Here is a 22,282-nt window from a genome sequence, read left to right on the forward strand (position 1 = left end):
TGCGCACGTTTTTTTTCACTGTCACGCGCATGCTCCATTTTCAAACGCCTGCGCAGTCGGTAAGGGAGATTTCTAGTTTCTAGTTAGTTATGAATTTAGCTGCAACCCACGAGAGTTGTTGACAGAGAGGTTATGTCCAAGATTTATAAATAATTATTTAATTATTCAATTTAAAAAATCATTATTTATTATGGCATTTAATTTTAAAAACGCGGAAGACGTCGAGGCGTACTTGAAGAATATTTATACCGAGTATAGATTCGGGTGTGAAAGTGAAAAAAATCCAAATGGTATGTCATCATTTTTTGTAATTATTATTTTGATTTTTTATTTACAATTGTGTGTTATTAAAATTATTATTTTAGCTTGTCATCTTCTGGGTGATTATTTAGAAGGTATAACTCGAGATTTTGAGCAAGCTGCTGAGACTTATAAGAGTAATTGCGATGAGAGAAATTGGCCGAGAAGTTGTGCTAAATACGGCGGATATGTCGGTGTTGGTAAGGAAGATATTTTCATTTTTTTATTAAAAAAATTAAACAGTAAATAATTTTTTATTTTTAAATAAAAAAAACTTGTTTTTTGGGGTATGCATATTTAATTAATTTAAAAATAAAATTGTCAGACGTCATTAACAAGTGTCAAACGTCATTTATTAAAATAGAATTATTTAGTCATTCAAAATACTGCTTTGTTACTTATAATTTATTAATTTATTTGATTTATTAAAAGTTAATAATATTTATGTAAGTATGACTCAATATATCAAAGATGCCTGGATGTATATTATGTTAATTATTAATGAAAATAAAGTTAACCGACATCTAAAAATTTTTATGATTTTTTTTATTAAAAAATAAAATAAATTTTTTCATTTGTTAAAAACTTCAAAAACTATAAGTGCTATTTTTTAAAAATATTTTTTAGTTATAATTTAATAAATTAAGCAAAATGAAAAAAAATAGAAATGTCGGCTAACTTTATTATTATTAATTATTAATATTCAACTTAATATCTGACAATTTTTAGAATTTTTTTTTTACAATTAATTATTAAAATATTTATAATATAATAAATTCTAAAAAAATTATTTTAAAAAAATTGCATTTATAATTTTTTAGAGAGTTTCTAAAAATGAAATTTTCTAATTTAATTTTTTTTTTTGCTATAATTTATTTATTTTTATTTTATAAAAATTATCAGATCATTTAATTGCAGTATTATAAAAAATTTTTTTAGAATTGTAATTTTTAAAAATATTTTTTTATTTTTTAATTAAATAAATGATTATTTTATAAAAATATTTGGCTTTTAATAAAATATTTTTTATGAAAATGAAATTAGCCAAAATCACAAAATTTTTATAAATTTTTTATTGAAAAAATTTCAATTAAACAATTAAAAAACAAATTTCACATGTAAAAAATTTGAAAAACTATAAGTGTAATTTTTAAAAAATATTTTTTAGTTCTAATTTAATAAATTAAAAATAGTCAAAAAATTCAAAACGTCGGCTAACTTTAATGAAAATTAAGTAAGCCGACACTTAATAATTTTTAGAATTTTTTTTATTAAAAAAATTAGGAAAACGGTTGACCCTGAAGGCCATCCCTGTAACTTCCCGCCAATTCTATACCTAAACGCTTGAAATTGCACTCATAAATACAATTTGTGTATTATTTTGAGCTCTCCGAGCTCAAAAAATAGCTTTTGTATGCTTTTGAGCTCTTCGAGCTCAAAAGTTTGATAGAAATTTGATAAAACACTATTTTTTGAATTTTCAAATCGCAATAACTTTTGAATGAATGAACCGATTTTCACGTGGTTGGTGGCATTCAACGCAGTTTTTTAAGTTTCATGAAAAATTTTTAAGTTTATATTGATAGAGCGGAAAACTTCGGAGTAATTCCGAAAAAACACTTTTTTCGGTTTTCTTTCGTCAACGATAACTCACGAACGAATCAACCGATTTTGACCGGACTGGCGGCGATCGACGTGGTTTTTTGATGTTAAGAGCTGATTAGTTTTTGGAATTGATCGGTAAAGCCGTTTAAAAGTTATTCCAAAAAAACCACTTTTGAAAAAAATTTTTTTTGTAGTTTTTTTGCGATTTCTCAAAATCTACCGATCTGAATCGTTCCAAAGTATATACAAAATCTAAGTTTGGTCAAGCCCTTTCGAATGGCACCAACCACGATCAAATCGGTCAAGCCGTTCAAAAGTTACAATAGGTTTACATACATCCACACACACACATATATACATACATACAGACATACAGACACCACCGCGGGAATAGTCAGGGAAGCTTCCTAGGACCTCGAAACGTCGAGATTCGATGAAAACTCGATTTTCGTAAAACGGGGTGAAAACAATAACTTGCCGATTTTTGAAAATCTTCGATTTTCTTAGCGGGAAGTTAAAAATTTCATTTGTAAAAAACTTGAAAAACTATAAGTGCAATTATTAAAAAATATTTTTTTGGCCCAATTGAATAAATGGAAAAAAATAAAAATATTAGAAACGTCGGATAATTTTAGTATTATTCAGTGTAATTATTTTATTCAGGTAGAGGTTGCGAGCAAAACATGGAAGAGTGTTTCAAATACATGAGAAAAGGCTGCGAGCTGGGCGACGGAATCGGGTGCGTAAAAGCGGGTCTATTAGCAACAACCCCGAGATATAAATTCCTGGATAACCGAGCGGAGCAAGTAGCCCTGGGGATGAAGATGCTCTCAAAAGGGTGCTACCAGCACGACAGAGACGAAGGTTGCTTCTATCTCTCCGGGATTTTCCTGGGCGGTCTCAAGGACGACGTGGAGCCAAATTTGACCGAAGCTTACAAATTGTCGATAAAGTCTTGCGAGGCGGGGAACCCTTACGCGTGTGCTAATCTCTCGCAGATGCACGCGCGAGGCGAAGGCGCCGAAAAAAACGCATCTCTTGCAGAGTTGTTCAAAGAACGGGCGCTCGTGCTTCACGAAGAGCTTAAAAAAGTTCAAAAGCAAATCGAGTTCGGGCAAGGTATCGATGTGTAAATAAATCTGTATTATATTTAATTGTAGAATTTAATTTTTAAATATTATTTAATTAATATTTAATGTTTTGCTAGTTTGTCAATAAATATTTTTAACAATCATTGTAAATATTTTAATCAGGTGCTTGATTATAATCAGGTTTATATTACGAGTCACCGTTTATCAGATAGTTTATCTAATTTTTAAATATTCATTTATATTAACACGTGATAGTTTATTTTATAAGTAGTGTTATATTAAATAGAGAATAAGGCGAAATTTGATTGAGAAAAAAAAACCGGTCTGTCTGAGGATCATTAATCATCCAATCTATACTTGAACAATGAACCTTGAGTGAACCAAAGCGGTGGTTATCTCATTTTTTTTTCCCTCTCTAAGTTTATCCCTTCCAAGTTTTAGCTCACCTTCTCCCACTATAATCAGCATAAAAAAAAGAAACTACGGTAGAGCAAAACCACACGAGAGAAAGTGTCGAGAGGTTCTACATCGATCACAGATTCTTCTGAAGCATTGCTGTAATCATGCACTCGTCAATATCGAGCGTCTTCGTGGCGATTTTTGCTCTTGCTTATTTTTCCGTGAGTATATTTTTACACTTTACTTCGTTGTAAAAATTTTATTTGCTAAATTTTGGGTGATTCTGAAATAATAACATTTCTGGTGTACAAATAGTAATTATAAATTATAAATTATAAATTATTGATTATAAATTATAGATTATAAACTAGCAATTAGTGTTTATCAATTATCAATTATCAATTACTAAAAAAATTTTTTTTTTTTTTGTTTTTTTCTTCTCTCAGATCTCTCAGATCTCTTAAATCTTAAATCTATCTTCTCTTTATAGATACTATTTATTGTACATATACAAAAGAGAAAAAAAGGTTTATATATAAATATTACTAAACATTCTACACATGAAAATGTAAAATATTCTTGTAAACTGCCGAGGGCGTTTCTTTACAAATAAATAAATAAATTTTATTACAGGTCACTTCGGGATGCCCACAAAAAGCATGTGTAGGTGTCACAGTTTACTACGAATCTCTCTGTGGTGATAGCTTGAGATTCATAAAAGGATCTTTGGTGCCTACTTATGCGGAGCTGAAAGACTACTTGGATGTTACCTTCGTTCCCTACGGCAAGGCCTCGGTAATTTTATTTTTTTTTTAATAATAATTATAACTGGTTCTACAAAATTATTTTATTAATAATTGCATTTGTAATTTTTAAACGAAGCGTTGGTTTAAAAATTATTAGAATTTTTTATTGAAAAAATTATCACAAAAAAATAAAAAAATATTTTTTAGTTCTAATTTAGTATTTTTGGATCGTTTTTACTTGTATACCTGTTGGTTTTTGAAATACTAACTCATATTCTCCACATTTTTGCTATTACCACAGTAATTCCAATTAATTATTCCACTTAAGTGTTTTTTTTTTTTTTGTTATCGTATAACTCTAATACGTCAAAAATGAGTGTGTGTACGTGTTTCTACGTTAAGCATGAAAAAATGTTGAGTATTAAAAACGTCAATTTTTTTAAAGTTTCCAATGATAGAATTTTTTAAATAATTTTTTTAAAATATAATTTATTAGTTAAAAAATTTTTTTAAAATTATTTATAATTTCTTAGAGTTTTTAATGATAGAATTTTGTTAAATGAATTTTTTTTTTATATAATTTATTAGTTAAAAAATTATTTATAATTTTTAAGAGTTTTGAATGATGGAATTTTTTAAAAATAAATTTTTTTTTACTTTAATTTATTAAATAACAAATTATTAGATGTCTTTTAATTTCATAATTAAATTAATACTAAAAAAAAAAAATTATTCAATATTTTTTTAGCATGAACGCGATGAAGCTTCAGGTGGATGGAACTTTTCATGTCAACACGGACCACCGGAGTGTAAAGGAAACAAGGCCCAGGCCTGTGGATTATATGCGATTAAATCCATAGAAAAAACCGAAGACCAGCAAGATCTCTCGGTTAGATTCGTCGGTTGCGCAATGTCTAGCGACTATCCTTCTTCTAATGCTCAACAGGTTTGTAGTAATTAATTATCTCTCTGTGATAACTTATTATATTGTATAATTTTATTTTATTGAGTAATAAAACTTATTATTTATTATTTATTAATAATTATTTATTATTTATTATTTATTATTTATTCTTTTAGTGTGCAGCTTCAGTGGGATTGAAAAATTCAACCCAAGAATTATTGAATAAATGCGAGAGCGACGTTACAGGCGATAATTTGCTGGCCAATTACGGCGATATGACACACAGTCTCGGATCGGAATTTGCCTTCGTACCAACTATTGTCATAAATGATAAGTTTACGGGAGAAAATCAATTGATGGCACTAACCCAGTTCAAAAAACTAATCTGTAATAATTTGCCATCATATGTGAAGCCTCCAACATGCGGGCAGTAACCACAAAAATTAATATTACTTTAATTATTATTTTTTTTATTCAAGTTTATATATCTATATAAATCAATATATACATTTTTATGTACAAAAATAAATGATTTTTAAAATTATTTATGTATAAGAGTATAAAAAATGGAATTATGGAATTTACAAATATTTAAATGTTCATTTAAAAGCACTTAAATCTAAGCTTAATTTTATTTTTTTTTTAATTATTATTAATTAATTAATTAAAAATAATAATTACAATATTCAATGTTAATAATATAGATTATTAAGGAAGAAATAATTAATTATTGATCTATAAAGTCTGTTGTAAAGCTACTGAGATCTAAGAATTGTTTCTCGATCTCAGGATCCAAATCTTGGCACTCAATTCCGTTATCGTAAGCTGAAAAAAAAAAAATAAATTGATTAGATATTGATAGTATAAGTTTGATAAAAAGTTAGGAACAATATAAATGTCAGGATAAAATTAAGACAATGAACTTAAGTAGATTAATCATACGAGCGCGTGCGACACACGTGGTTACAGTGATACAATCTTGTATCTAAACTGGCGCGTGCGTTTGTAGAGTTAAAATTAAAAAGTGTGTAAATATAAAATAAAAAAAAAAAAAAAACTATTCTACACATCAAGTCCAAAAAAGTAACGAATATTATTTTAAGACTCGGTGTGTGGTAAGTGAGCATGTCGCGAGCGAACCTCCTCTGAGATTGGAGTAAGTAATCGTATTACTATTATTATTACACATGTAAATAATAATAGACATATTTATGGTACATACACTGAGAAAAAAAAAATACTTTTACAGTTAGAATTTTCAAAAAATCAATTTCTTTTATATTTTATTTTCTTAATGCACAAATATTGAAGAATACACACAGAAAATTTCATATCGTTCCGGTGAATATTTTCGAAGTTACACGCAAATAAAAAAAAAAATTTGTATCCTATATAAAGTGCTTTTCAAACTTTAAACGCGTTTTTCTCAAAATGGTGTTTACAAAGTCGGTGACCAACATTACTCGAAAACGGCTAAACCGATTAGTCTCAAATTTTAACACGAGCTTCTTATTACTCTATAAATTTATTACTTATTACTCTATAATTACTCTATAAATTTTTATACCAAACACTTAACTTAAGTTAGATTAAATAAATTACTGTATCAATTAAACTTGTAATTTAACTTTGTCATTTGGCAATTTGCCTTGGCATAAACCAATAAATCTAAATCTAAATCTAAATCTTCTTAAATATATTTTTTAGTAATTAATCGAAGATTTTTTCTCACCGATAAATATTTTTTTTTTTTTTTATAAACAATTTAAGGTCGAAATTTTGGTCAAAAATCAATTTTTTTTTTTTTAGAAACCGCCATTTTGTCAAAATAATTTATTTTACTTATTCCTTCGATTAATTACTAGATTTAACATTACTTTAACGAAATCTGTTCGGTTTTTTAATTTCAGAGCTATAGTAATCACCGCAAAACGTCTTTTTTTAGAGGAGCTCCCGGAGATCAGCTGTAGCTCCTTTCCAAATAAATATTTTTACTAATAAATACTAAGTCTTAAAATACAGTTAAAAGATACCATAATAATATGTGCACAAATTTTTAGATCAATAAATTTAAAAGTTTTCTTAGAAAAAATTCTGGAAAATTTGCTTTTTTTTCGGCCTTCTAACTGTATATAATCCCTTAAGAAAATTTTCTTGCTACAAGAATTTATGTTCTTGAAAATTTTCAAGAATATATATTCTTAGCTGAAGAAATTGTTAAATTGATTGAAATAATTTTTACTTAATTTAAATAAAGCTATTCTTTTGTTTATCTATTATCCAAACATAAATATTGATGTTCTTCTCTTCACAAATTGATAATTTATAATAAGAAAATATTTGATCGTCAGCGAGTTTCTTGAACCAAGAAATTGTTAATTAAGTAAAAGTATTTTTTTTCTGTGCAGGAGGGTAATTTTAAATAAAAAAATTTTTTTATTTGATTTTAAATTACCTAAGCTGTCCAGAGTGATGCAATTTTCTTCCTCGCCGAGTAGTCTTCCGACTGTTTCAAATGGCACGAATTCCGGCTCGTCTTCGAAGCCATCGAGGCCCCAAGTGTTGTCAATTTCCGTCTTTTGACATTCGATTTTAGCCGCGGGTGGATTTGGGGGTGAATTTGTAAACGATTGGGGAGTTGATACTGCTGCAGGTGTCTCGGAGTGATTTTTCACGTGCTTACGGAGGCTCGATGGATCGGTGTATCTTTTTCCGCATCCAGTTACTTGACAGGCGTACGGTTTCTATTTGTAATACAAAATAAATATTATAAATTATTAAAAAAATTTTTTTTTTGTTTTTCTCTTCTCTCAAATCTCTTAAAACTATCTTCTCTTTACAGATGTTATTTATTGTACACTGAGAAAAAAAAATACTTTTACTTAATTAATAATTTCTTAGGCCAAAAAATTCGATGACGATCAAATATTCTATTATTGAGTGACAATCTTTCAAATATTCTATTATTGAGTCACAATCATTCATTTTGAAAATGACTATATTTATGGTTTTACATGTACTTTAATTATATTCTATTGTATTTTGCCATCTGGCTTTTTGCTTTGGCATTTAAATTTGAATAAATAAATATTATTATTAATTATTAATTTTTGAAGAGATGAGCATCAATATTTATCTTTGTATAATAGATAAACAAGAGAATAGCTTTATTTAAATTAAGTAAAAATTATTTCAATCAATTTAACAAGTTCTTGAGCTAAAAATATATATTCTTTAAAATTTTCAAGAACATTAATTCTTGTATCAAGAAAATTTTTTTAATAAAATTATTTTTTTTTCTCAGTGTGTATAAATATTAACTAAACATTCTACACATGGAAATGTAATATATTGTTATAAACTGCCGAAGGCGTTTCTTTTTAAATAAATAAATAAATTACTAGTTTTATACATTGCGTGATTAATATTACATTTAATCACCGTTATAAAGTAAATAGAACTCTAGTAATTATATTTTTGTTTTTACATAATTTATCATTTCCGTAATAATTTTCTGACATACTTTTCTTTTTTCAGATTTTTATATTCGCTGAAAAAGTAATTAATTTTTTTTATAATAAAATATTTTTTTAAAGAAAATTTCTTTTTAAAAAAAATTAATTTTTTACTGTGAGAAATTTTCTAACATGCAAGACGTGAAAAATTTAATTTGACATGGGTCCTTTGGGACTTTTCCTTTCCTCAAAACAAACATATGTTCCAACTTTAAGCTACAATCAATATTAACTCTCAACACTTTTTTAAAATTTTAAATTAGTTAAAAAAAATGATTAATTTAATTCAAGAAAAATGTTTACCGTGTCGATATGAGTCCGCTGGTGTTTAGCTCTGTCGCTGCTGTTGCTGAACGCTTTGGTGCATCCGACATGCTGGCAAGAGTACGGCCGCTCGCCGGTGTGAGATCTCTGGTGTATTTTCAAGTTTTCCAGCCGCGAGAACGCTTTTTTGCATCCTTCAAACTTTAAAATAAATTATTATTAGTGTTTAAATAATTAAAAAAAATTTTTTTTTTATAAAATATTAATACTTACAGGACACTTGTTTGGTTTTTCACCACTGTGGACCCTCATGTGGATAAGAAGCTTGTACCTGGCATTAAATGGTCCCACTCTGGGACATCCTTGCCACATACACGCAAATTGGTCATTGGAGTTACCAATTTCCTTGTCCTTATCTTTCTGCGATCTTCGTCCTCCGTGGCCATTATTAGCAGAGGATTCGACGTGTAGCTTCTCGATATGCTTGACAAGACCGTCAAGATTGTTAAAAACATAGCCACAGTTGATCCAAAGACATTGGAGCCTTTTGCCTGCAAGAGTGACAATAAATTATTAATCCAAAATTTATAAAATTAATTTATGTATTAATAAATTATTAACTCAAAATTTGTAAAATAAATTTTTTTTTTAATTTCTAAAATAAATTTGTGTTAATAAATCATTAACTCAAAATTTCTAAAATAAATTTATATAAGTATTAACAAATTATTAACCCAAAATTTATAAAATAAATTTTATTAAAAAATTATAAAATAAATTTTATTGAAAATTTATAAATTAAATTTTATTAAAAATTCACAAAATAAATTTATATATTAATAAATTATGTACCCAAAAATTATAAAATAAATTTTATTAAAAAAATTAAAAAAAAATTTTATTAAAAATTTCTAAAATAAGTTTTATTAAAAATTTCTAAAATAAATTTTATCAAAAATTTCTAAAATAAATTTATATATTAATAATTTATTAACTCAAAATTTATAAAATAAATTTTATTAAAAATCTATAAAATAAATTTTATTAAAAACTAAAAATACATACCATTATTCTGATTATTTCTTTTATCAATAATCAATCCTTCATTCTGTGTCATAATAATATGATTAGAATCTTCCTGAGATTTGAAGCTTATCAGATTATTATTAGTAGTTTCATTTTCAATCAAGTGTCCAATGGGACAATGCCCGATAGAGTTGCCACCCGAATTATTATTATCATTAATCTGATTATTATTATTACTAACATTTCTAAAAGAAGATAACACATTATTAGAAGTCTCAGGTACCAGTCTAGTCGGATCTCCACGAATAAAACTGAGGTCAAACTCATCAACAGCCTGAAGACTATTAAACTCCTGCTCCTCAAAGTATCCCGGCTCCAGAGGAATTTGAGGTGGCATTTCTTCATAAGTATCCTGAAATCCCTGATGTCCTTTAAAGTCCTGATAGTGATCTTCATCATAAAAATGATTGCCATTTGAAAAATTACGTGAAAATGAAAACGCGGAGCTAACAGAGGGCAATCTATTCCCCCAGGCGTTTCCATCATTGGAAAGTTCACTGTACTCACTTCCTGGGAAGTGTTGTTCTCCGGTCCAAGATGTCGGGGTGTTTACTTCGCTGCCAGTGCTGCCAGGTGAGTTTATTCCAATGGTCAGTGCAGTTGTGCGACTGCTGGGCGGGTATTCAAAGATATTAATATTATTGGAGGTAATGTGGTCCCAGTCGTTGCCAGCCGGGCTGGAGGTGGACATCGGCGAAGACATGCTCCAGGAAAATCCGTCGAGCGCTGTCGGAGTGTTGGGAATTAATTCAAAGCTCCGGTCAAAGTCTTCTTCACTTTCCATCACTGATATTCTTCCGAGATCTAGCTTGTGGTCAAAAAATCTTTCACCGTGCATGATAGAATAATAATTATAGATTAAAAATAATTGTAAATAAAGTAAACACTCGCTCACGAGGTCATCAAAAATTGTCACGATGATCACTGGCTCAGAGATGCGAGTATACTGAGTTGAGATAAGCCAGTTGAGCGCCGTTAGAATAAATCAAAAAGACGAATCCTAAGACCGTGATCCCCTCCAGCCCTTGGAAGAAGCTCGAAGGCCCAAAGGGAACCAAGGACCAGACTCCGCGCCGCCCACTCACGTGGCTCTCGGCCTATCCATCGAGATGCTGGTTATCAAGCTGGAGAACTTTGGAATAACTCTGGATGCACTTGGAATTACTTGGAACTCTACTAGGGGTCCAACCAGCTACCAGCCGATAGGGGACTAAGGGTGCTACCGCACATCTGTCTGATCCGTCATCTTCATATTCTTCCATATTAAGCTACAGTCTCTTTACTTGCTTTATAAAATAATAATAATCTCGCTCTTTTTTTGGAGGTTATCGTTCTTGCAACTCAAGTCAAGGAGCTTACAAGTTAATGACTCAAGTGCGTTGTCCTCTTCTGAGCTGGAAGTCTAAGTATTAGGACGGAATTCTCTTGACTTTTATTTATCATTTTTTATAATATTATGCTCGATTATGGTAATTCTAATTATTGACATTAAAGTTAGCTGTCACTTGATAATTATTCAATTTTCTTCAGCAAACAAATTTGTTCCAAAAAATTGTTTTTTAAAAATTGCATTTTTAGTTTTTTACAATTTCTAAATTTCAATTTTTTTAATAATTTCTTTTTGTTACGAAAATTCTTAAAATTATCAGCTGCCAAATTAAATTTCATTAATTATTATTCTTACCCGAGAGAAGCTGAGTTGAGATTACTTCTCAAAGCTAGGTTAGGTTAATCTGAAAAAAATATTGTAATTAAATTAAAGATATTTAATTATTTTTAAAGAAATTAATTTATCAAATTAAAGTTAACAGCTGATCATTTTTGTTTTTATTCAATAAAGAAATTTGTTTTTAAAAAATAGAATTAAATGTCAATTTTTTTCATGACTTTAAAGTTAGCAGTCAGTGATAATTTTTTAATTTTATTTAATAAACAAATTTATAGTTTTTTGAAATTTCTGCATGTCAATATTTTTTTCTCATTCTTTTTGCCATAATTTATTTGTTAAAAAAATTATTTAATATCTGCTAAATTAATTATCATTTTTTCTTTTTTACAATTTGTATGAGACTGAAGTTAATTTAACTGACATTAGAAATTTTTTAAAAATTAAAAAAAAATTGACAGTTGTCAGCTAACTTCACTATCATTAATTTATTTGTTCCAAAAATTTTTAAATATCTGCTGAATTAATTTTTTTAATTAATTTTGATAAAAGTTCTGTATGTAAAAATTATAAATAAAATTTTTGTTGATATTAATAATTTATTTTAGTAAAATAAAAAAAATGGTCAAGTGTCATTGGATTTTTAGTGACATGAAGAAAATAAATACTGTGGATTAGTGTGTAATTTAATATTCAATTATAAATAATGATCGATCCTCACAGAAGCGTTAGTCCGTTATTTATTTTTTAAAAATTTTGACAGGTTTGGGAAATCCTGAAAAAATGTAAAAGTTTGTTGAAACCACAGGGGGGGCAAGACTTTCTCGTCCAGTCCAGAGTTAAGTCGGTCTTTTCGTCACTGAGTACTCGAGAAAATTAAAAATGCACTTGAGACTTGGGTAAAAAAATGTCAAAGCAGCTGTCGTACACGCGTCACTTATTAACAACAGTTTCTTATTACTCTCTACTCATCCAAAAGGTTTTTATATCACTTTTATATGCTGAGCTTTTTTTCTACTTGTTTTAATTTTTTCATCAACCTTCTTTTTATTCTTATGCCTAATTCTACACTTGTCATTTTTATTTATCAACGTTTTCATTCATTCGTGTTATAAATTCGCCTAACGGCTACCAGATTACCGAGACATAAAAAAGCAGGCTTTACAAAAAATCACATTATATTCTATTCATTTTATAAAGATTCATAAAGAATATATAATATTATATTTATCATAAAACTGCCCAATCACTGATTATTTTTTACTATTTTTTTATCTCCATTAAATTTAGTAATAACAAAATTTCATCTGATGATTCATGGACGTTAATTCTAAACGTCAAGAAGAAAAGATTTTTTAAAAGTGTCAGGACAAATTTATTGAGTTTGTTTTAGTTTTAAAAAGATGTTAAATCAAAAATATAAACTACTGAATTATCCAATTGTAAAATAATTTTTATAACCACAAAATTTATTTATTTAATATAATAATTTTTAAGTATCATACTGAAGTTAGCTGAAAACTGTCATCTTTTTTTGAAGTTCTTGCGACAAATCAATTACAATAATAAAAATTTTTTTTTTTATTTAGAATAAATATTTTTAAAAAACAGCTGACAGAAAATAAATTTAATAATAGCTAGTGAAAAATTTATTTTTGTTTTTTTTTTTTTTTTTTTTTAATAAATGTCTTACATTACCAAAAAAGATGACACTTGTGATTTTTAAAAATTTTCTACATTTGAATGATTAAAAAAATTTTAATCTGCTAACAGCTGTCAATTTTAAAAATTTTTATAACAAGTCACAATTAAAAAAATGCTTTTTTAAAATTTACACTAAAAATTTTTTTTATGACATTAAATTTAGCTGTTACTCACAATTTTTAAAATTTTCATCAATAAATAAATTATGGCAAAACAAAATTATTAAAAAAATGATGATATTAAAGTTAGCTGTCGCTTAAACATTTTTTAATTTTATTTAACAAAAAAATTTGTTCCGAAAAATTATTTTTAAAAATTGCATTTTTAATTTATTAAATTTTCTAAATGTCAATTTTTTTCTTATTTTTTATGAAAATGAAGTTAGCCGACATCTAAAAATTTTTAGAATTTTTTTAGTGAAAAAATGATTACAAAAAAATTAAAAAAATAATTTCATTTTTAAAAAACTTGAAAAACTACAAGTGTAATTTTTTAAAAATATATTCTAGTTCTAATTTATCGTCTAACTTTAGTGTTATTATTTTTTTTATGCAATAATTTATTTATTAGAAAAATTCTTAAAATTATTAAATATTCGCTAAATTAATTTTCATAAAAAAATGGACTTGTAGAAATTTAATAAAATAAAAAATGCAATTTTTTTTTAATAATTTTTTTGTTAAAGAAAATTAAAAAATTGTCAAGTGACAGCTAAATTTAATGTCAATTTTTTTTACATTAATTTAATTGCTATAAAAAAAAAAATAAAAAAAAAAAAAAAAAAAAAAAAACAACTTTCTATTGTCTATTAACTTGAGTGTAAAAAATAAAATACTGTCACCACGACTTACAACTCCAAGAAGACGTCAATGACCACAAAATAATCATATATGGGATGAGCATATAAAAGTAGCATCAACATCTCATTTTCCCCTTGAGCTTCGTAATAGTAATAGGTCTTATGCACTTGTTTAATTTCTTCTTAGTACAACATCCAACCCCCATAAAACATGTGAACATGAGCAAGTTCTTACAAGATTGTTCAATAGAACACATGGTTGCTCGCTACGGACGGTTGTACGTCATATTACGGGTAGTTAAGTGATAGAGTAGCACATGTGGTCTGCCAGCCCTCTCTGCTTACATTATTTTACACACACACACGCTACTACAGTGACTCGGGGTCGTCCCAGCGTTTTTGTCGAGGCACCTGTCAACCTCGTTCACCATAGACTCCGCATGTGTATCTTCGTCGTTGAAATAATATACTGATTCCGATCGTTTTACACATGCGGGTGAGAATGCAATATAAAAAACATGGTTTATATGTCGTATATATATATAAAGAATTTAAAAAATAAAAATAAAAAGAGAAGAAAAGATTATAAAAAAAATTCATCTCGCATATTACGATCTTTGGCGAGTTATTAACCCAAAAAAACGTTAATGTCTATACTAGTTACGATCTAGAAAAAATTTCTCAGATAAAAAACTATTTCAGATGATATACATTAGTATTTTAAGGAGTACAACACGCGCGTCAACGTTTAGCTTACGGTCAAGTGGCGTAAAAATAGAAAGTCGTGCGCTCTGCATGTGACTTTGTATAATTAGACACCAAGTTGTGAAGACATATCGTTCTTTCTTGTATATTATCATAAACTCATACTTATACTTATGTATGAGTGTTAAATATCCAGCTTCATTTTTTCAATACTAACTTGTAATAATATTTAGATTAATTAAATTGTATAAAATAATTATATATTGACACAGTAGTACATTGACTTTTAAATTAATAGTTTTATCATTACCAATTAAATCATCAAATTAATTTTTTTTAATAGCATTTAACAGGAGAGTTGGAAATTTCGACAATAGGAAACTGTTGAACGCAACTGCTGGTCCAGGAGATAGTCAAGCAGGCTTTTTGTTTACTATTGTCCTCCAAAAATTGATGAAACTGCAGACAATTAGGATATTCTTCCGAAAATCCTTTTATTAAATAACCTGGTGTAATTTGTGTTACCCGTGAAATAGTGCCAACTGATGTTTTAAAGACCGCGACTAATGGACTGTCTTGAAATAATATTGCGAGATATTTGCCAGATGGATCCCAGTCCATGGCTACAACACGTCCGCCTACAATTTCTTCTCCATTAGCACTATCATCGTCCTCGTCACTTCTTGAACAGAATGCTATTTTAGTAAGATCAATAAGTGGTATCGCAACTTTAGTATCGCTGAAAGAAGTAACACCACGTGCATCAAAAATATTGTCTTGCATCGGAAGTGAAAACAGCGTGGCCGGGTCTTCTGTTGATGTAAATAAAAGTGTCTGATAAGGCCCAAAACAGGCAACAGCAACACGACCATTAGGTACGGTCCATCGTTCAGCTGTCCAGGGTCCCAAACTCTAAAATAAAACTCCCATGTATTAGTGATGGATTATTTATCAAAAATTAAAAGTAAATAATGCTGTGAAGCGGGAAAGAATAGGAGTTACGGTAATTATTATGTGAATGTGGAATGCTTCACGTAACAGGATAATTGGGAGAAAAGGATTGAGAAAAGAATTGGAAAGGACCTTCTTAATGAGAGTTTATAGAATATAAGAGAAAATGATATAGTTTTATGCCGTAAGATGGACGGCGGAGTTCCTAAAATGCTCCACCTTTACAAGTATGGAATGTCAATGTTATCCATACATTCTTGTAAATTAAAATAAAATTAATTTAAAAAAAAAAATGATTTAATCAAAAAATTAATTGAATAAAAAAATTAATTTTTTTTTTTTTTTTTTTTTTTTTTATTTAACCCCGCTTTTTCAGACTTCTGTCTCGATGGGGGTCCGGCCGAGACCGGAGGGGGGACTCCAGGCTGATCGGTACATTAAGTTTGGCAGAATAAGTTTTGGCGGTATTACATACTTTTTCAGCTTGGAGAGTAATGCGGCGATGGACCAACTTTGGGGAAACTGCACGCATTCGCCTGTGCCCCACCGGTAGCACAGGGCTTGCGGAAACCATCGAAAAACCCAAACCTGTACAGCCCGGCGTGAATTACGAGCACCGATGTTCACTGAAAATTAAATTTCAGCTCACACCGGGATTCGAACCCACGCCTCACCAGTCCCAAGCAAGCATGACAAGCGTTGTACCGCTTAGCCATGGGACTGGCTCAAAAAATTAATTTAATATTTTGTGTGTGTGTGCGTGTGTGAAAGTATGTGAACCGCTTATAACTTTTGAACGGCTTGACCGATTTCATCACGGTTGGTGCCATTCGAAAGGGCTTGACTGAACTTAGATTTTGAATATACTTTGGAACGATTCGGACTAGTAGATTTTGAGAAATCGCCAAAAAACTACAAAAAAAATTTTTTTCAAAAGTGGTTTTCTTGGAATAACTTTTAAACGGATTTACTGATCAATTCCAAAAACCAATCAGCTCTCAACATAAAAAAATCATGTCGATCGCCGCCAGTTCGGTCAAAATCGGTTGATTCGTTCGTGAGTTATTGTTGATGAAAGAAAACCGAAAAAAGTGTTTTTTTGGAATTACTCCGAAATTTTCCGTTCTATCAATTTAATCTTGAAGATTCTTCATGAAGCTTGAAAAACTGCGTCGAATGCCACCAACCGCGTGAAAATCGGTTCATTCATTCAAAAGTTATTGCGATTTGAAAATTCAAAAAATAGTGTTTTATCAAACTTCTATCAAACTTTTGAGCTCGAAGAGGTCAAAAGCTTCTAAAAGCTATTTCTTGAGCTCAAAATAACATAGAAATTGTATTTTTGAGCTCGAAGAGCTCAAAAACGTCATAACTGCATTTTCAAGCGTTTAGGTATAGAATTGGCGGGAAGTTGCAGGGATGGCCTTTTTATTTATTTTGCTTCTAAAGCTTAGCTTATAGCAATTAATAACAGTCTTTACATAATTAGGTTTTAAATTAAAAATTTATATGGAATGTGAATATTATCCATACATGCTTGTAAATTAAAATAAAATTAATTTAAAAAAATTAGGAAAACGGTTGACCCTGAAGGCCATCCCTGCAACTTCCCGCTACTTTCGTAATTAAGCGCTCAAAATTGCAGTTATTACGTTTTTGAGCTCGAAAAGCCCAAAACTATAATTTTCGTGTAGTTTTGAGCTTTCCGAGCTCAAAAGTCTGATAGAAGTTTAATAAAACACTATTTTTGGAATTTTCAAACCGCAATAACTTTTGAATGAATGAACCGATTTTCACGTGGTTGGCGGCATTCGACGCAGTTTTTCAAATTCTATGATACAGTTCCAAACACAAATTGATAAGACCGAAAGTTTCGGTGTAATTCGAAAAAAAAACACTTTTTTTCGATTTCTTTCGTCAACGATAACTCACGAACGAATCAACCGATTTTGACCAGATTGGTGGCAATCGACGTGGTTTTTTGGTCGATAATCCATAAATCTATTGGTCCAAATCGGTCCAACTCGTATTCAAAATCTAAGTTGAGTCGAACCCTTTCGAATGGCACCAACCGCGATCAAATCGGTCAAGCCGTTCAAAAGTTATGAGAGGTTTACACACACACACACACCCATACATACATACATACAGACATACAGACATACAGACACCATCGCGAGAGTAGTCGGGGAAGCTTCCTAGGACCTCAAAACATTGAAATCGGATGAAAACTCGATTTTCGAAAAACGGGGTAAAAACAATAACTTCCCGATTTTCGAAAATTTTCAATTTTCTTAGCGGAAAGTTAAAAAAAAAAAAAAAATTAATTTTAAATTAAAAAAATTTTTTTTTTTTTATTAATGGCAGTTTATTTTATTTTTTATGTTTTGTCATTCAATCTTTGGAGTGTAAATAAAAATCTTAGGGAAGAAATAATAACAACCAAAATTCTCATACCTGAAAACTGTCCGACATGTGGCGGCAAGAAGTTTAGCGCCACATGAAGACCATCTAAGAATACATTGACCTCCACCCCTGAGTCTCCTCAAGGGTACTCCTGTTTCTCGAGCTACATCCCAAACTACAATATTGAGATCATTGGGCGAACATGACACCAATAAATCACCCTCAGGGTGCCAAGCGACTCCTGTAACCGGAGCATGGTTCCTCTGACGCAGGAATGTTGCGTGGCTGAGAGAGTAACTGGCTGTTCCGAGCTCGATCGTCCAAACAAGCACTCCTCCGCAGCAAGCAGCGGCTAATTCGCGACCTTCGTGAGGTCGCCAGCTCATCGAGCAGACTGACTTCTGACCACCGTGTCGAAGCACCGCCGCGCTCTGCGTTTCGCTGGAGAAGATTCTGATCCGGTCGTCGCGAGTCGCCAGAGCCAGTCGGGAGCAGTGAGGGTGCCAAGCTAGGCACCTGCCCTGATAGCCACGCTTTGATTAAAAGTAGTTGGATTTCAGCAGTTACAGTAACTTGACATCAAGTTTGCCGTAAATTTTTACAGTACAACAGTTGTAAACAAATTGGCTAAAATCTACAGCCCCAATTTGAATACAAGTTAACACCGAACTTTTGTTTAAATTATACTACAATTTTACTACACAGAAAAAAAAATTAACTTGACTTAAGAGAAAAATTCTTGAACCAAGAATATAATTTTGAAAAGGTTAATTGTCTAGAATCAAGACGAAAAATTCTTGAATTAAGTAAAATTTCCTTAAGTCAAGAAAAATTTTCTTAAATCAAGAATTCTTCTACTCAAACCAAGAATATTGAGCTCTTATCAAAAATATATCCTTGATTAAAGAACATTTTTTTTTCTGTGTACAACTTGAATAAAATACTTGTACAGTAAGTCTTGACGTCGAATTGCAGTGTAACTTGTAGACAACTTAAGTAAAAACGTTTGGTTTGCAACTTTTTTTATCAAGCTGGCTACAAATTTCGGCAGTAGATTGAATAAAAATTTGAGTTAAGGTGGCTATCAGGGTGATCAGCGCTGTGTTTCAGTCCCGGGTCGCTGCTATGTCAGCGACTGATCCCGAGCCCACTGAAGGTAGTCCGTCGCAAGATGACGTTTTTCTCTCGATAAAATCCAAGACTGTCGAAATCCTGGGGATATTTTTTATATTATTATGACATTCAAGTTAGCAGTCACTTGACCATTTAAAAAAAAATTTTTACCAAACAAACTTATGAAAAAAATTGCATTTTCAATTTTTTAAAATTTCTAAGTGTCAATTTATTTTTTTTAATTAATTCGCCATAATTTATTTGTTAAAAAAATTTTTAAAACTAACAAATATCTGCTAGATTAATTTTCATTATATTATTTCAAATTTCATCAGAGATTATCTATATTATTAAGAGAACTAGCTGTTACCCGCCCGCTGCGCTGGGCGTTTATAGAATTGTATTTTTAGATTTAAACTTGAAATTTAATTGGAGTATTGTATTGACTTACAGAGATTGCAAATTTCATCGAATTGGCATTTATTTTTTATTTTTATCCATGTGATCATTTTAGCTAATATTTATTGTAACTTTCAATGTGCACCCTGGCAATCAATATATCATTCCCGTGGCTTTCTTCAAAAAATAAATAATAATTGAGACGAAGAAAAAAATTTGAAGTGAGCTTTGAAAGTTTCAGTTAAAGTTATTGTAATTAAAATTTTCCTAGTTCAAAGTGCAGCGAATTTTGCTGTAAATTAAAATTTCCTCCGTAATAAGAACAATTCATCGGTTAGTGATCAGCAAAAATAAAATATATGTTAATCTCTTAGTCCGTTGACTGAATAGCTACATGTAAAGTAAAATTTTGGAAACCTTATAATGACTTTTTAGCCGGTGCCAAAGAGACGATTGTTGTAAAAAAATATAATTATTAAGAAAGAAAAATATTTAAATCAGTTGACCTTGGAGGCCATCCCTGTGATTTCCTGTTTCTCTTGAGATTCTATCAAATTTTATGTCTGTAGGAACAATATGAATAGGAAGAATATGAATTTTTTAACAATCATCACTCCCGCACTCCTATGTGGGGGAGGAATTTCGTAAGATCCTATTAGAGATGATTTCTACATTATAAACAAAAGGTTCCGACAAAAGTTCCAGGCCATAGAAACTATTATTTGAAAATAAGAAATTTTAACGCACCGGCAATCCCTTTTGGAGTTGAAATTCGAGAAAATCCATTCTTATCTGAACTTGACATCATACACGAAGATTCGTACACTGATAGAAAAACAATCTCGATTCAAGAAACTTTTTTTCTTCAAAACTTGAACTCTTGAAACTATCTAGATATAGATATATTTCTTCCAAGAGTTTTTGTCTCTTGGTTCAAGATAGGCGATAACATTGATTCAAGATGGTTACCGACTTGTGTTAAGAATGGCTTTTTTTTGAGTAATTAATTTACTTATTTCCAAGAAATAATTTTTTTTTGGTATAACAATTAAAAACTATTTAGTTTTTGAAATATACTTTGATGAATTATTTTAAGTTTTTTAAACGATAATGTTATTTTGGTTATTTTGTTATTTTGATTGAAAAACTTAAATGTATCGATTGAAGATAATATAGCTCTTAAGCCAAGAAAATCTAAATCAAGACAAGAAATTCTTAACAGCCGAGACCAGTGATTGCAGTTTCAATCGGCTTAGCGAAACGAATGGAAATTTTGAAAAAACGTTTTTAGAGATAATAGATAATTTAATAAACTATTTCACCACAAAGCGTTTTTTTCAAAAATTTCATTCGTTTCGTGAAACCAATCGAAACTGCAATTGCTCTGCTGTTGGGAGTGCGACAGAGATAGTTCCGTTGAACTCCGTGAGAGCAAAGCGAGAAAAAGATGGTCTCGCCTGTTAAAGCAAAATAATCATTTGTCTTCCAAAATAAATTCTTAGATCAAGAAAATATCTCTTGAGTCAACATAAATTTTCTATCAGTGTACCAAATTTTAAGTCTGTAGAAATTACAGTTTGGAAGTAGAAATTTAATATTTTAACACCCACCTCCGCAATCCCTATCGGAAGTATAATTTTTTGAAATCCGTTTTGAGATGATCTCTACATGACAAATGAAATATTCTTACCAAATTTATAGTTTTTAGAAGCTATATTTCGGTAATTGAGATTTTTATTGCTAACACCCACCCCGCAATCCTTATTACGGGTGGTTCATCGTAAAATCCGCTCGTAGATCATTTCTACATCACATATAGAAAATTCCTACCAAATTTGGAGTCTTTAAGAGTTATATTTTACAAACGGGAATTTTTTTATTGTTAACGCCCTCACAATCCCTTTTGGGGTTGAAATTCGATAAAATTCATTCTTAGCTGAACTTGATGTCCGCTTTACTGTTTGAAACTATAAAAATTAACCGGAATCCCAGTGAATATTAGGTACAGTTTACTTTTTTCCGTGTAATAAATGGAGAGCCGATTTTTTTGTCCGGTTATATTGCGAAAACTACTGAATCGATCGGAATAATGATACTTATACCATAAGATGCAGCGTGTTTCGGAGAAGGTTTTAGTAAATGATATGTTGGTGATTATTTATCCGGAACCTATATTTTTTTGACTTAGAAATAATGAATTTTTATTGTATAACTAAATTTATTCTATTTGATTGTCATTTGTTTAAAAAAAATTAGCAAAATGGTTGACCCTGAAGGCCATCCTGGCAACTTCCCGCTAATTCCATACCTAAGCGCTTGAAATTGCACTTATAATGTTGTTAAGCTCTTCAAGCTCCAAATTACAATTTATGTGTTATTTTGAGTTTTCTGAGCTCAAAGAGGTAGCTGTTCTATGCTTTTGAGCCCTTCGAGCTCATATCTTGTGTTTGACATATCTATTATTAATTTATAATTGTGTTAATTAATTTAAATGACACAATAAGAGATTATTATTTTTATGATATATTTATTTATTTTTATATAAATAAATGACCAAATTCATGGAGAACTAACTGAAAGCAATATCACGTCGCTGAATTATTTATTTTTTTTTTTATTATATTTCCGG

General features: G+C 29.7%; 4 protein-coding genes across 5 annotated transcripts; 2 read left to right on the forward strand and 2 right to left on the reverse strand.

Moving 5' to 3' along the window:
- The first annotated feature begins 72 nt into the window (after window positions 1-72).
- Window positions 73-3,148, forward strand: LOC123272038 (cytochrome c oxidase assembly factor 7 homolog). The gene is made up of 3 exons (XM_044738646.1): window positions 73-290; window positions 366-500; window positions 2,569-3,148. The coding sequence occupies exons 1-3, from the start codon at window positions 191-193 to the stop codon at window positions 3,036-3,038; spliced, it is 705 nt and encodes a 234-aa protein (XP_044594581.1). The 5' UTR covers window positions 73-190; the 3' UTR covers window positions 3,039-3,148.
- A 191-nt stretch (window positions 3,149-3,339) lies between these two features.
- On the forward strand, window positions 3,340-5,589 carry LOC123272039 (GILT-like protein 1). Its single transcript, XM_044738647.1, has 4 exons — window positions 3,340-3,616; window positions 4,029-4,190; window positions 4,890-5,087; window positions 5,222-5,589. Exons 1-4 carry the CDS (start codon window positions 3,560-3,562, stop codon window positions 5,477-5,479), a joined length of 675 nt encoding a protein of 224 aa, XP_044594582.1. The 5' UTR covers window positions 3,340-3,559; the 3' UTR covers window positions 5,480-5,589.
- A 131-nt stretch (window positions 5,590-5,720) lies between these two features.
- Window positions 5,721-11,218, reverse strand: LOC123272040 (zinc finger protein GLI2-like). 2 transcript variants are annotated; one of them, XM_044738649.1, is made up of 6 exons: window positions 10,806-11,218; window positions 9,890-10,714; window positions 9,098-9,375; window positions 8,864-9,025; window positions 7,501-7,789; window positions 5,721-5,870 (listed from the first exon to the last, which is right to left on the reverse strand). In XM_044738649.1, exons 2-6 carry the CDS (start codon window positions 10,692-10,694, stop codon window positions 5,773-5,775), a joined length of 1,632 nt encoding a protein of 543 aa, XP_044594584.1. In that variant the 5' UTR covers window positions 10,695-10,714; window positions 10,806-11,218; the 3' UTR covers window positions 5,721-5,772. The 2 variants fall into 2 exon arrangements, with proteins under 2 accessions (XP_044594584.1, XP_044594583.1); XM_044738648.1 differs by lacking the exon at window positions 10,806-11,218 and having other exon boundaries at window positions 9,890-10,763.
- A 2,863-nt stretch (window positions 11,219-14,081) lies between these two features.
- On the reverse strand, window positions 14,082-18,324 carry LOC123272041 (aladin-like). Its single transcript, XM_044738650.1, has 2 exons — window positions 18,193-18,324; window positions 14,082-15,696 (listed from the first exon to the last, which is right to left on the reverse strand). Exons 1-2 carry the CDS (start codon window positions 18,208-18,210, stop codon window positions 15,121-15,123), a joined length of 594 nt encoding a protein of 197 aa, XP_044594585.1. The 5' UTR covers window positions 18,211-18,324; the 3' UTR covers window positions 14,082-15,120.
- Window positions 18,325-22,282: the final 3,958 nt, after the last annotated feature.

Source organism: Cotesia glomerata, linkage group LG9, assembly GCF_020080835.1.
Source record: "Cotesia glomerata isolate CgM1 linkage group LG9, MPM_Cglom_v2.3, whole genome shotgun sequence".
Classification (NCBI taxonomy): Eukaryota; Metazoa; Arthropoda; class Insecta; order Hymenoptera; family Braconidae; genus Cotesia; species Cotesia glomerata.

What these genes read in the sequence shown, in the direction of transcription:
- LOC123272038 (XM_044738646.1), top strand. Translation starts at nt 191, where the DNA reads ATGGCATTTAATTTTAAAAACGCGGAAGACGTCGAGGCGTACTTGAAG. An exon ending in AAGTGAAAAAAATCCAAATG is followed by an intron (nt 291 to 365) that starts GTATGTCATCAT and finishes TTATTATTTTAG; the next exon opens with CTTGTCATCTTCTGGGTGAT. An exon ending in CGGCGGATATGTCGGTGTTG is followed by an intron (nt 501 to 2,568) that starts GTAAGGAAGATA and finishes TATTTTATTCAG; the next exon opens with GTAGAGGTTGCGAGCAAAAC.
- LOC123272039 (XM_044738647.1), top strand. Translation starts at nt 3,560, where the DNA reads ATGCACTCGTCAATATCGAGCGTCTTCGTGGCGATTTTTGCTCTTGCT. An exon ending in TTGCTCTTGCTTATTTTTCC is followed by an intron (nt 3,617 to 4,028) that starts GTGAGTATATTT and finishes ATTTTATTACAG; the next exon opens with GTCACTTCGGGATGCCCACA. An exon ending in TTCCCTACGGCAAGGCCTCG is followed by an intron (nt 4,191 to 4,889) that starts GTAATTTTATTT and finishes ATATTTTTTTAG; the next exon opens with CATGAACGCGATGAAGCTTC.
- LOC123272040 (XM_044738648.1), bottom strand. Translation starts at nt 10,748, where the DNA reads ATGCACGGTGAAAGATTTTTTGACCACAAGCTAGATCTCGGAAGAATA. An exon ending in AAGAAATAATCAGAATAATG is followed by an intron (nt 9,376 to 9,889) that starts GTATGTATTTTT and finishes TCACTCTTGCAG; the next exon opens with GCAAAAGGCTCCAATGTCTT. An exon ending in AAAAACCAAACAAGTGTCCT is followed by an intron (nt 9,026 to 9,097) that starts GTAAGTATTAAT and finishes TTTATTTTAAAG; the next exon opens with TTTGAAGGATGCAAAAAAGC.